General features: G+C 41.9%; 1 protein-coding gene across 2 annotated transcripts in view; it reads right to left on the reverse strand.

The window, feature by feature from the left end:
- Window positions 1-12,730, reverse strand: part of cep131 (centrosomal protein 131) — a 53,375-nt gene that overhangs the window by 22,599 nt on the left and 18,046 nt on the right. For both annotated transcript variants that reach the window (XM_021581059.3, XM_021581058.3), the window contains exons 5-9: window positions 12,423-12,556; window positions 6,702-6,806; window positions 6,285-6,467; window positions 5,823-5,946; window positions 1,122-1,235 (exon numbers count right to left, since the gene is read on the reverse strand). In XM_021581059.3, the coding sequence (XP_021436734.1) occupies window positions 1,122-1,235; window positions 5,823-5,946; window positions 6,285-6,467; window positions 6,702-6,806; window positions 12,423-12,556 (660 nt within the window). The remainder of the gene's footprint in view (window positions 1-1,121; window positions 1,236-5,822; window positions 5,947-6,284; window positions 6,468-6,701; window positions 6,807-12,422; window positions 12,557-12,730) is intronic.

Below are 12,730 nucleotides of genomic sequence, written 5' to 3' on the forward strand. Positions count from 1 at the left end.
AAGGAGACTGACTGCCTGTTACACAAATGCAGTAAGCCAAGGTAAGTTGCTAGCTAGCATTAAACGTATCTTATAAAAAACAATCAATCATAATCACTAGTTAATTACACATGGTTGATGATATTACTAGATATTATCTAGCGTGTTCTGTGTTGCATATAATCTAACTGAGCATACAAGTATCTAAGTACGCACTTTCGTGCGTTTTGCCAGCAGCTCTTCGTTGTGCGTCAAGCATTGCGCCGTTTATGACTTCAAACCTATCAACTCCCGAGATGAGGCTGGTGTGACCGAAGTGAAATGGCTAGCAAGTTAGCGCGCGCTAATAGCGTTTCAAACTTCACTCGCTCTGAGCCTTGGGGTGGTTGTTTCCCTTGCTCTGCATGGGTAACGCTGCTTCGATGTGGTGGCTGTTGTCGTTGTGTTCCTGGTTCGAGCCCAGGGAGGAGCGAGGAGAGGGACGGAAGCTATACAGTTACACTGGCAACATTAAAGAGCCTATAAGAACATCCAACAGTCAAAGGTTAATGAAATTCAAATGGTATAGAGGGAAATAGTCCTATAATAACTACAACCTAAAACTTCTTACCTGGGAATATTGAAGACTCAAGTTAAAAGGAACCACCAGCTTTCATATGTTCATGTTCTGAGCAAGGAACTGAAACGTTAGCTTTCTTACATAGCACATATTGCACTTTTACGTTCTTCTCCAACACTGTTTTTGCATTATTTAAACCAAATTGAACATGTTTCATTATCTACTTGAGGCTAAATTGATTTTATTTATGTATTATATTGAGTTAAAATAAGTGTTAATTCAGTATTGTTGTAATTGTCATTATTACAAATACATTTTTTGTAAATTATTATTTAAAATCGGCAGCTTAAATCAGTATCGCCTTTTTTGGTCCTCAAATAAATCGGTATCGAAAAATCATAATCGGTCGACCTCTAGTTGAGGGAGTGGGATCGAACAAAGAAGAGACCACTGTGTTATGACTCAGGTACAATAAGAGAGGTTTACTGTAGGAAGTTCAGCTATAGTTCAACTATACATTCAGAAATAATTCAGTCATCCTGTATACCGTCGCTGAGGCTGTGTAAATATTCCTCTATAATACCTGAATGGCTGCGACGCGGGCAAGACGAGCCTTCTCCTCACGAATCCTTTTCCGGTCCTCCTCCTTCTTCTGCACCTCTGGAGACTTCTCCTCCTCTGCTCTCTGTTCTCGTTCCTTCCCACGGTAAACACAAAAAGGTTGTGGGTTCAAATCCCACTGGGATTATATGCAGTGCTTTCAGAAAGTATTCACACCCCTTTAATTTTTTTCCAAATGTTGTGTTACAGCCTGAATTAAATATCTATTAAATTGAGATTGTGTCACTGAACTACACACAATACCCCATAATGTCAAAGTGGAGTTTTGTTTGTAGAACATTTTAGAAAAAACATTAAAGCTGAAATGCTTTGAGTCAATAAGTATTCAACCCCTTTGTTATGGCAAGCCTAAATATGTTCAGGACTAAAAATATGCTTAACAAATCACATAATAATTTGCATGGACTCATTCCGTGTTCAATAACAGAGGATGACATGGTAGTTATTAAAAAAATCATGTCTGTACCCCACAACTACATTTATCTGTAAGGTCCCTCAGTCGAGAATTTCAAGCACTGTTTGGTAGAAGTGTATAAAAAAATAATTTAAAAAAAAGAAGCAGACTCTAAAATATCCATTTGAGCATGGTGAAGTTATTAATTAGGCTTTGAATAGTGACATCCAGTCACTACAACGATACTCAGTTGCCGGAGAGGAAGGGAACTGCTCAGGGGTTTTCACCATGAGGCCAATGGTGACTTTAAACAGTTAAGAGTTTAATGGCTGTGATAAGAGAAAAATGACCTAGTTACTCCACCTAGGTTACTAACCTAAATGAGAGTGAAAAGAAAAGAAGCCTGTACAGAATAAAAATATTCAAAAAACATGAATCCTGTTTGCAACAAGGCACTTAAATAACCCTGCAAAAATAATTGGTTTACAAATGTCCTTTTTGTCCTGAACACAAAGTGTTATGTTTGGGGGAACCTTTGTCATTATCGGGTATTGTGTGTAGATGGGTGAGAAAAAACTGATATTTAATCCACTTTGAATTCAGGCTGTAACAACACAATGTGGATTAAGTCAAGGGGTATGAACTCTTTCTGAAGGCATTGCACACTGTATCCACTGCACCAGAAGTCACTTTGGATAAAAGTGTCTGCCATGTAGCATATACAGTGCCAGTCAAAAGTTTGGACACACCTACTCATTCAAGGGTTTTTCTTTATTTTTTTTTACCTTGTAGAATAATAGTGAAGGCATTAGAACTATGAAACAACACATATGGAATCATGTAGTAACCAAAAAAGTGTGCCTTGACAGATTTGCACACTCTTGGCATTCTCTCAACCAGCTTCATGGGGTTGTCACCTGAAATGCATTTCAATTAACAGGTGTGGCTTGCTAAAAGTTCATTTGTGGAATTTATTTCCTTCTTAGTGTGTTTGAGCCAATCAGTTGTGTTGTGACAAGGTAGGGGTGGTATACAGAAGATAGCCCTATTTGGTTAAAGACCAAGTTCATATTATGGCAAGAACAGCTCAAATAAGCTAAGAAAAACAACAGTACATCATTACGTTAAAGACATGAAGGTCAGTCAATTTGGGAAAACTTAAACGTTGAGCGTTTCTTCAAGTGTACTCACAAAAACCATCAAGCGCTATGATTAAATTGATTCTTGTGAGGACCACCACAGGAAAGGAAGACCAAGAGTTACCTCTGCTGCAAAGGACAAGTTCATTAGAGTTAACTGCACCTCAGATTGCAGCCCAGATCAATGCTTCACAGAGAACAAGTTTTAATTTATTTTATTTCACCTTTATTTAGCCAGGTAAGCTAGTTGAGAACAAGTTCTAATTTACAACTGCCACCTGGCCAAGAATAAAGCAAAGCAGTTCGACACATACAACAGAGTTACACATGGATTAAACAAAGCATAGTCAATAATACAGTTGAAGAAAATTTATATACAGTGTGTGCAAATGAGGTTAGAAAAGGGAGGTAAGGCAATAAATAGGCCAGGAGAGTTGTATGGCACTGAAGCTCGTCTGGAGGTTAGTTAATACAGTGTCCAAAGAAGGGCCAGAAGTATACAGAATGGTGTCGTCTGCGTAGCGGTGGATCAGAGAAGAGAATAGAACCCTGTGGCACCCCAATAGAGACTGCCAGAGGTCCAGACAACAGTCGCTCCGATTTGACACTGAACACTGTCAGAGAAGTAGTTGGTGAACCAGGCGAGGCAGTCATTTGAGAAACCAAGGCTGTTGAGTCTGCAGATAAGAATGATGTGTTTGACAGAGTTGAAAGTCTTGGCCAGGTCGATGAATACGGCTGGACAGTAATGTCTCATCGATTGCAGTTATGATATCGTTTAGGACCTTAAGCGTGGCTGAGGTGCACCCATTACCAGCTCTGAAACCAGATTGCATAGCGGAGAAGGTTCAGTGGGATTCGAAATGGTCGGTAATCTGTTTGTTAACTTGGCTTTCGAAGACCTTAGAAAGGCAGGGTAGGATAGATATAGGTCTTTAGCAGTTTGGGTCTAGAGTGTCTCCCCCTTTGAAGAGGGGAAGACCTCGGCAGCTTTCCAATCTTTGGGAATCTCAGACGATACAAAAGAGGTTGAACAGTCTAGTGATAGGGGTTGCAACAATTTCGGCAGATCATTTTAGAAAGAGAGGGTCCAGATTGTCTAGCCCGGCTGATTTGTAGGGGTCCAGATTTTGCAGCTCTTTCAGAACATCAGCTATCTGGATTTGGGTGAAGGAGAAATGATGGGGGCTTGTTGCTGTGGAGGGTGCCGGGCAGTTGACCAGGGTAGGGTTAGCCAGGTGGAAAGCATGGCCAGCCGTAGAGAAATGCTTATTGAAATTCTCAATTATAGTGGATTTATCGGTTGTAACAGTGTTTTCTAGCCGCAGTGCAGTGGGCAGCTGGGAGGAGGTGCTCTTATTCTCGATGGACTTTATAGTGTCCCAGATCTTTTTTGAGTTTGTACTACAGAATGCAAATTTCTGTTAGAAAAAGCTAGCCTTAGCTTTCCTAACTGCCTGTGCATATTGGTTCCTAACTTCCCTGAGAAGTTACATATCACGCGGGATATTCGAATCTAATGCAGAACGCCACAGGATGTTTTTGTGCTGGTCAAGGGCTGACAGGTCTGGAGTGAACCAAGGGCTATATCGATTCCTGGTTCTACATTTTTTGAATGGAGCATGCTTATTTAAGATGGTGAGGAAGGCACTTTTAAAGAATAACCAGGCATCCTCTACTGACGGGATGAGGTCAATGTCATTCCAGAATACCCCGGCCAGGTCGATTAGAAAGGCCTGTTCGCTGAAGTGTTTTAGGGAGCGTTTGCCTGCAGACCCAATTGCGGCTGCTGGCAATGAGGCAGTGATCACTGAGATCTTGGTTGAAAACAGCAGAGGTGTATTTGGAGGGTGAGTTAGTTAGGATGATATCTATGAGGGTGCCCGTGTTAACAGCTTTGGGGTTGTACCTGGTAGGTTCATTGAAAATTTGTGTGAGATTGAGGGCATCAAGCTTAGATTGTAGGATGGCCGGGGTGTTAAGCATGTCCCAGTTTAGGTCACCTAGCAGCACGAGCTCAGAGGATAGATGGGGGCAATCAATTCACACATGGCGTCCAGGGCACAGCTGGGGGCAGAGGGTGGTCTATTGCAAGCGGCAACGGTGAGAGACTTGTTTCTGGAAAGGTGAATTTTTAGAAGTAGAAGCTTGAATTGTTTTGGTACAGACACATCTCAACATCAACTGTGCAGAGGAGACTGCATGAATCAAGCCTTCATGGTCGAATTGCTGGCAAGAAAATACTGCTAAAGGACACCAACAAGAAGAAGAGATGTGCTTGGGCCAAGAAACACGAGCAATAGACATTAGACAGGTGGAAATCTGTTCTTTGGTCTGATGAGTCCAAATTTGAGATTTTTGGTTCCAACCGCTGTGTCTTTGTGAGACGCAGAGTAGGCAAACGGATGATCTCTGCAAGTGTAGTTCCCACCGTGAAGCATAGAGGAGGTGCGATGGTGCTTTGCTGGCACACATAACAAGCATGGCTACCACAGCATTCTGCAGCGATACCCCATCCCATCTGGTTTGCGCTTAGTGGGACTATCATTTGTTTTTCAACAGGACAATGTCCCAACACACCTCCAGGCTGTGTAAGGGCTATTTGACCAAGAATGAGAGAGATGGAGTGCTGCATCAGATGACCTAGCCTCCACAGTCATCCGACCTCAACCCAATTGAGATGGTTTGGGATGAGTTGGACCGCAGAATGAAGGAAAAGCAGCCAACAAGAGCTCAGCATATGTGAGAACTCCTTCCAGACTGTTGGAAAAGCATTTCAGGTGAAGCTGGTTGAGAGAATGCCAAGAGTGTGCAAAGCTGTCGTCAAGGCAAAGGGTGGCTACTTTGAAGAATCTCAAATATAACATTTATGAACACTTTTTTGGTTACTACATGATTCCATGTGTTATTTCATACAATGTAGAATATAGTCTAAATAAATAAAAACCGTTGAATGAGTAGGTGTGTCCAAACTTTAGACTGGTACTGTATGTTATCTTATTAGGACATTAATTCTCTGGACGCAGTGCTAGTGACGATGGATTCAGTGGATTAAACCACAATGGCCTAGTAGTATTGTGCCGTGGTGATCAACTCAGCTAAACAGAGATCAGGCAGACCAGACGTTTACCTTCTTCTTGGTGGTGAGGATGCGTCTGAGGGCAGCCTGGCTGGCATGCTGTGACTGTCTCCTGGTGTGGAGTCTATACCACCGCTGGATGGTCACCGCTGCCTGGTTCACCTGCTGGATGAACCTACAGACACAACAACAAAGAGGTCAAAGGTTAGGACTAGGATGAGCAATATGCTCAAAAAGAATTCACCACAAATCAATACAAGGAGCTAGAAGGACGGAGAATGACTTAAAGAATTGTGACTGCATCCCACTTTTCCCCAAAAAATGTTGCACTTGCACAAACCATCATGGATTTAAAAGCAAAGGATTGGTGTAAGCTTTGGCTGGAGGGAGTTTCCACCATTGTCCAATCCATGAGAGAGAACGTGCAAGGCCACTACTAAAGAACTTTGCTAGAGAAAACATTACAACACAAGAGCATTGATTCCCAAGGTGCCTTGCTGAGTGAACTCTGACCTCTCGGCCTCCTCCTCTGTGACCTCTCTCCTGCGGGGCAGGCTGGGGGAGCCTCTGGGGCTACGCTGGCCAGCATTGTTGTTAGATGTAGAGGAGGACGAGGAGAAGTTCTTCTGGGACTTGGTGGTCAGAGAGCTGCTCTCCAGGGGTCCCTCGTCATTCACTGTGGCTTTCAGGATGTTGCTGAGCACACAGAAAGAGAGAGAGACATGAACATTAACTTAGTATCAATCAAATGTATTTATAAAGACTTTTTACATCAGCAGTTGTCACCAAGTGCTTTCACATACTTCTTATCAATAGTATCAAAACAGCACAAACCTTTGAAGTACTAATACATACAGTATTTATGTTTACTTTATGCTGAAAAAGACTAAATGATAAACAATGAAATGATTTAAGGTATTATTGACTCACTTGAAGGAGGGTTTCTGGTTGGAGCTCTTGGGGGTGAGGGGTTTGTCAGAGTAGTTGTTATGCAAGATGGTTGTGACAGAGTTCCCCACAGCTCCCTTGTTGCTCCTAAAATATCCGGGGCAAAATGTCACTGCACACCCTTAGAGTGTCAACCCTGATTGACAAACTATCATAACAAGTCATGGCAAAGTTGGGAAGACCGGAGAACAGTTAAGATTTTGCTTAGTATGAAAATAATATTTGAGGTAGTTTCTTAATATTTTTATACAAACATACATATCTTTGCTACCACTTTACACTGCAATGACGTTTAGGACATACTAGTTGTTTACAATTCAACCGATAGTGGTGGAAGTAAAATGTCACTCGTGTTTCACACTGTCTTCAAAAAGGTAAACATGAGAGGTCATTAAGAAATGTTATGATTTGAAACAGATATTGGGATGAAAATACACAAAATAGTTTCATTTGATCTTTTAGGCAGGTAAAATGACAAAACTATAGCCAAAATTACTATATTTACTATATTTTATACTAAGAATTACTTATCTTAGTTGTACTGGCAAACTTGATGTAAAGAAGTTACATGTTATATAATTATGTGAATATGTCTAAATACCATAGATTTTTAGGTAAGGGGTTAATTGTAACAAATGTTATAATTAACCCCCATTACAAATCTGAGTGTAATCGGAGTCTTGAGAAGAAAAAAACAATACAACAATAATGATTGTCATCACCTATACCAATCAAAACACCTCTTCTGGGTAATTATTTTTTTTTATTTGTATTTTTTACGCCAAATACAAAACATACAGAGGCACACAAACGACTAAATCTCCTCTGCCCAGACCCACATGCTCACACACACCCCCATCCCTTGTGCCCGCACTGTTTGCCACATGGCCTGAACCTACACCATTTTGTTTCTCTCCTTAGCACACGTACTTGAAATATTTCAGTAATAAATCATTCGATTTATCCACTGTGTTAATGATGGCAGAATGATTGATTAACCAATCAATACATTTTTCTAGATGAGAAGACAATCATCCAACCCGTTGGGTCTCTCACTACCCCCACATGCCATGTCTTGAAATAAGCAAACAGACCTCTTCTTAATGATGAAAATGTTACATGACGAGACAAATGAGGAATGTTTACGCAGTTTAATAATCAAGAAAGAGGCATCAAGAATATTTCAAATTGGGCCTGATTATAAATGTATTTTTCAATACAATTTTATTTATGAATTTAAGGTACATCTCACTAACCAACCATTAGCACATTGAATGACAGCTTTGTACGTTATTTCTAATTTGAGTTTAGTTTTTACTTTGTGGGGAGGGGTCACTCCATGCCCTCAGTGAGTCAGGAGAGAGATGACACATGAGCTTCTCAGTCAGAGCTATCAATATTAACAAGTACACATTATCATAATAATTCACCTCCAAGTACACATAAGTCTCTTACTGTTGAGATGGTGTGATAAATCCTTCAACCCTCAGACATGTTATACAGGTCTTCAGAAACATACCCGTCATATCCATACCAACCAACCAACCATACAGGATTTGAATTGGATTTTTTATAATATAAAATATATTTAAAACATCACTAACTGAAAAAATTACTAAAATTACTCGCATTACTAAAAAAATTGACTTTAGCCTTTTCATTTATTGAAATATCAGTCAATGTTGCGCAAGAGAGAACTCAAACAGTAAGCTATTTTGGCAATTTAATGAAATTTACTTTTGGGAAAGCTTAATGCATGGGCTGCCTATGTATTCTAACATCTTCAAATTGCTCATCAGAATTCAGTAAGAATGAAGCACGCCGTGGCATCGGCGTTGCATGTTCTGTTAAGCTGAATTACCATTAACTTAATGTGATTTCTGGCATTCTGAGCACCATGGGTGGACACCCTAAATTGGAACGGAAATGGCGCCACACCAAACTGGAAGACTTCTGACTAGCTTGGAAAAACAGTACCGTGCAGTATCGAAGAGCCCTACTGCTGCTCGATCATCCTATTTTTCCAATTTAATTGAGGAAAATAAGAACAATCCGAAATTCCTTTTTGATACTGTCGCAAAGCTAACTAAAAAGCAGCATTCCCCAAGAAAGGATGGCTTTCATTTCAGCAGTAATAAAAATTCATGAACTTCTTTGATTAAAATATCATGATTATTAGAAAGCAAATTACGGCCTCCTCTTTAAATCTGCGTATTCCTTCAAAGCTCAGTTGTCCTGAGTCTGCACAACTCTGCCAGGACCTAGGATCAAGAGAGACACGCAAGTGTTTTAGTACTATATCTCTTGACACAATGATGAAAATAATCATGGCCTGTAAATCTTCAAGCTGCATACTGGACCCTATTCCAACTAAACTACTGAAAGAGCTGGTTCCTGTGCTTGGCCCTCCTATGTTGAACATAATAAACGGCTCTCTATCCACCGGATGTGTACCAAACTCACTAAAAGTGGCAGTAATAAAGCCTCTCTTGAAAAAGCCAAACCTTGACCCAGAAAATATTTAAAAAACTATCAGCCTATATCGAATCTTCCATTCCTCACAAAATGTTTTGAAAATGCTGTTGCGCAGCAACTCACTGCCTTCCTGTAGACAAACAATGTATGCAAAATGCTTCAGTCTGGTTTTAGACCCCATCATAGCACTGAGACTGCACTTGTGAAGGTGGTAAATTACCTTTTAATGGCATCAGACCGAGGCTCTGCATCGGTCCTCGTGCTCCTAGACCTTAGTGCTGCTTTTGATACCATCGATCACCACATTCTTTTGGAGAGATTGGAAACCCAAATTGGTCTACAGGGACAAGTTCTGGCCTGGTTTAGATCTTATCTGTCGGAAATATATCAGTTTGTCTCTGTGAATGGTTTGTTTTATTTTTTTATTTTTTTTATTTCACCTTTATTTAACCAGGTAGGCTAGTTGAGAACAAGTTCTCATTTGCAACTGCGACCTGGCCAAGATAAGGCATAGCAGTGTGAACAGACAACACAGAGTTACACATGGAGTAAACAATTAACAAGTCAATAACACAGTAGAAAAAAGGGGAGTCTATATATACATTGTGTGCAAAAGGCATGAGAAGGTAGGCAAATAATTACAATTATGCAGATTAACACTGGAGTGATAAATGATCAGATGGTTATGTACAGGTAGAGATTGGTGTGCAAAAGAGCAGAAAAATAAAAATAAATAAATAAAAACAGTATGGGGATGAGGTAGGTGAAAATGGGTGGGCTATTTACCAATAGACTATGTACAGCTGCAGCGATCGGTTAGCTGCTCGGATAGCAGATGTTTGAAGTTGGTGAGGGAGATAAAAGTCTCCAACTTCAGCGATTTTTGCAATTCGTTCCAGTCACAGGCAGCAGAGAACTGGAACGAAAGGCGGCCAAATGAGGTGTTGGCTTTAGGGATGATCAGTGAGATACACCTGCTGGAGCGCGTGCTACGGATGGGTGTTGCCATCGTAACCAGTGAACTGAGATAAGGCGGAGCTTTACCTAGCATGGACTTGTAGATGACCTGGAGCCAGTGGGTCTGGCGACGAATATGTAGCGAGGGCCAGCCGACTAGAGCATACAAGTCGCAGTGGTGGGTGGTATAAGGTGCTTTGGTGACAAAACGGATGGCACTGTGATAAACTGCATCCAGTTTGCTGAGTAGAGTGTTGGAAGCAATTTTGTAGATGACGTCGCCGAAGTCGAGGATCGGTAGGATAGTCAGTTTTACTAGGGTAAGTTTGGCGGCGTGAGTGAAGTAAATTTCGGTGTTCCTCAAGGTTCCGTTTTAGGACCACTATTGTTTTCACTTTATATTTTACCTCTTGGGGATGTCATTCGAAAACACAATGTTAACTTTCACTGCTATGCGGATGACACACAGCTGTACATTTCAATGAAACATGGTGAAGCCCCAAAATTGCCCTCGCTAGAAGCATGCGTTTCAGACATAAGTGGATGGCTGCAAACTTTCTACTTTTAAACTCGGACAAAACAGAGATGCTTGTTCTAGGTCCCAAGAAACAAAGAGATCTTCTGTTGAATCTGACAATTAATCTTTATGGTTGTACAGTCGTCTCAAATAAAACTGTGAAGGACCTTGGCGTTACTCTGGACCCTGATCTCTCTTTTGAAGAACATATCAAGACTGTTTCAAGGACAGCTTTTTTTCCATCTACATAACATTGCAAAAATCAGAAACTTTGTCCAAAAATGATGCAGAAAAATGTATCCATGGTTTTGTCACTTCTAGGTTAGACTACTGCAATGCTCTACTTTCCCGGCTACCCGGATAAAGCCCTAAATAAACTTCAGTTAGTGCTAAATACGGCTGCTAGAATCCTGACTAGAACCCCAATCATATTACTCCAGTGCTAGCCTCGCTACACTGGCTTCCTGTCAAGGCAAGGGCTGATTTTACGGTTTTACTGCTAACCCACAAAGCATTACATGGGCTTGCTCCTACCTATCTCTCTGATTTGGTCCTGCTGTACATACCTACCTACACGTACGCTACGGTCACAAGACGCAGGCCTCCTAATTATCCCTAGAATTTCTAAGCAAACAGCTGGAGGCAGGGCTTTCTCCTATAGAGCTCCATTTTTATGGAATGGTCTGCCTACCCATGTGAGAGACGCAAACTCGGTCTCAACCTTTAAGTCTTTACTGAAGACGCATCTCTTCAGTGGGTCATATGATTGAGTGTAGTCTGGCCCAGGAGAGTGAAGGTGAACGGAAAGACTCTGGAGCAACGAACCGCCCTTGCTGTCTCTGCCTGTCCGGTTCCCCTCTTTCCACTGCGATTCTCTGCCTCTAACCCTATTACAGGGTCTGAGTCACTGGCTTACTCGGGCTCTTTCATACCGTCCCTAGGAGGGTGTGTCACTTGAGTGGGTTGAGTCACTGATGTGATCTTCCTGTATGGGTTGGCACCCCCCCTTGGGTTGTGCCGTGGCGGAGATCTTTGTGTTGAAGATATCCCTCTAGTGGTGTGGGGGCTGTGCTTTGGCAAAGTGGGTGGGGTTATATCCTTCCTGTTTGGCCCTGTCCGGGGGTGTCATCGGATGGGGCCACAGTGTCTCCTGACCCCTCCTGTCTCAGCCTCCAATATTTATGCTGCAGTAGTTTGTGTCGGGGGGCTACGGTCAGTTTGTTATATCTGGAGTACTTCTCCTGTCCTATCCGGTGTCCTGTGTGAATTTAAGTATGCTCTCTCTAATTCTCTTTCTTTCTCTCTCGGAGGACCTGAGCCCTAGGACCATGCGTCAGGACTACCTGGCATGATGACTCCTTGCTGTCCCCAGTCCACCTGGCCGTGCTGCTGCTCCAGTTTCAACTGTTCTGCCTGTGATTATTATTATTTGACCATGCTGGTCATTTATGAACATTTGAAAATCTTGGCCATGTTCTGTTATAATCTCCACCCGGCACAGCCAGAAGAGGATTGGCCACCCCACATAGCCTGGTTCCTCTCTAGGTTTTGGCCTTTCTAGGGAGTTTTTCCTAGCCACCGTGCTTCTACACCTGCATTGCTTGCTGTTTGGGGTTTTAGGCTGGGTTTCTGTACAGCACTTTGAGATATCAGCTGATGTACAAAGGGCTATATAAATAAATTTGATTTGATTAATCAGGTTATGCAACCAATGCATATGCATCTGGGAAATTAAATTAATTAAGGCGACCCACCTGTTGTTAGCAGTGAAGTTGGCAGCCAGGGCTACCCCGGTCTCTCTCCTCTTCGGGCCACTGGTGATGGGAGAGTCCACGCTGCCCGTGGAGCGAGAGCTGGTAGGTATAGGGAATGCTCTTGGCTGGTCATCCTGAAACGGGAAAGGAAATGCACAAGTCAGGTTTCTGTGATCCACAACCATTGGATAAAAGTGTAGCAGCATACCTAGGCTATAACGCAATACTGAGTTAGAGGTTATAAACTGTCCACAATAACCCCTGCAGCAGGCTATGTGATAAGAGGTTACTGTATAGTACTTTATGAC

The sequence above is a fragment of the Oncorhynchus mykiss genome, chromosome 23, assembly GCF_057628025.1.
Source record: "Oncorhynchus mykiss isolate SJ-2025 chromosome 23, ASM5762802v1, whole genome shotgun sequence".
Taxonomy (NCBI): domain Eukaryota; kingdom Metazoa; phylum Chordata; class Actinopteri; order Salmoniformes; family Salmonidae; genus Oncorhynchus; species Oncorhynchus mykiss.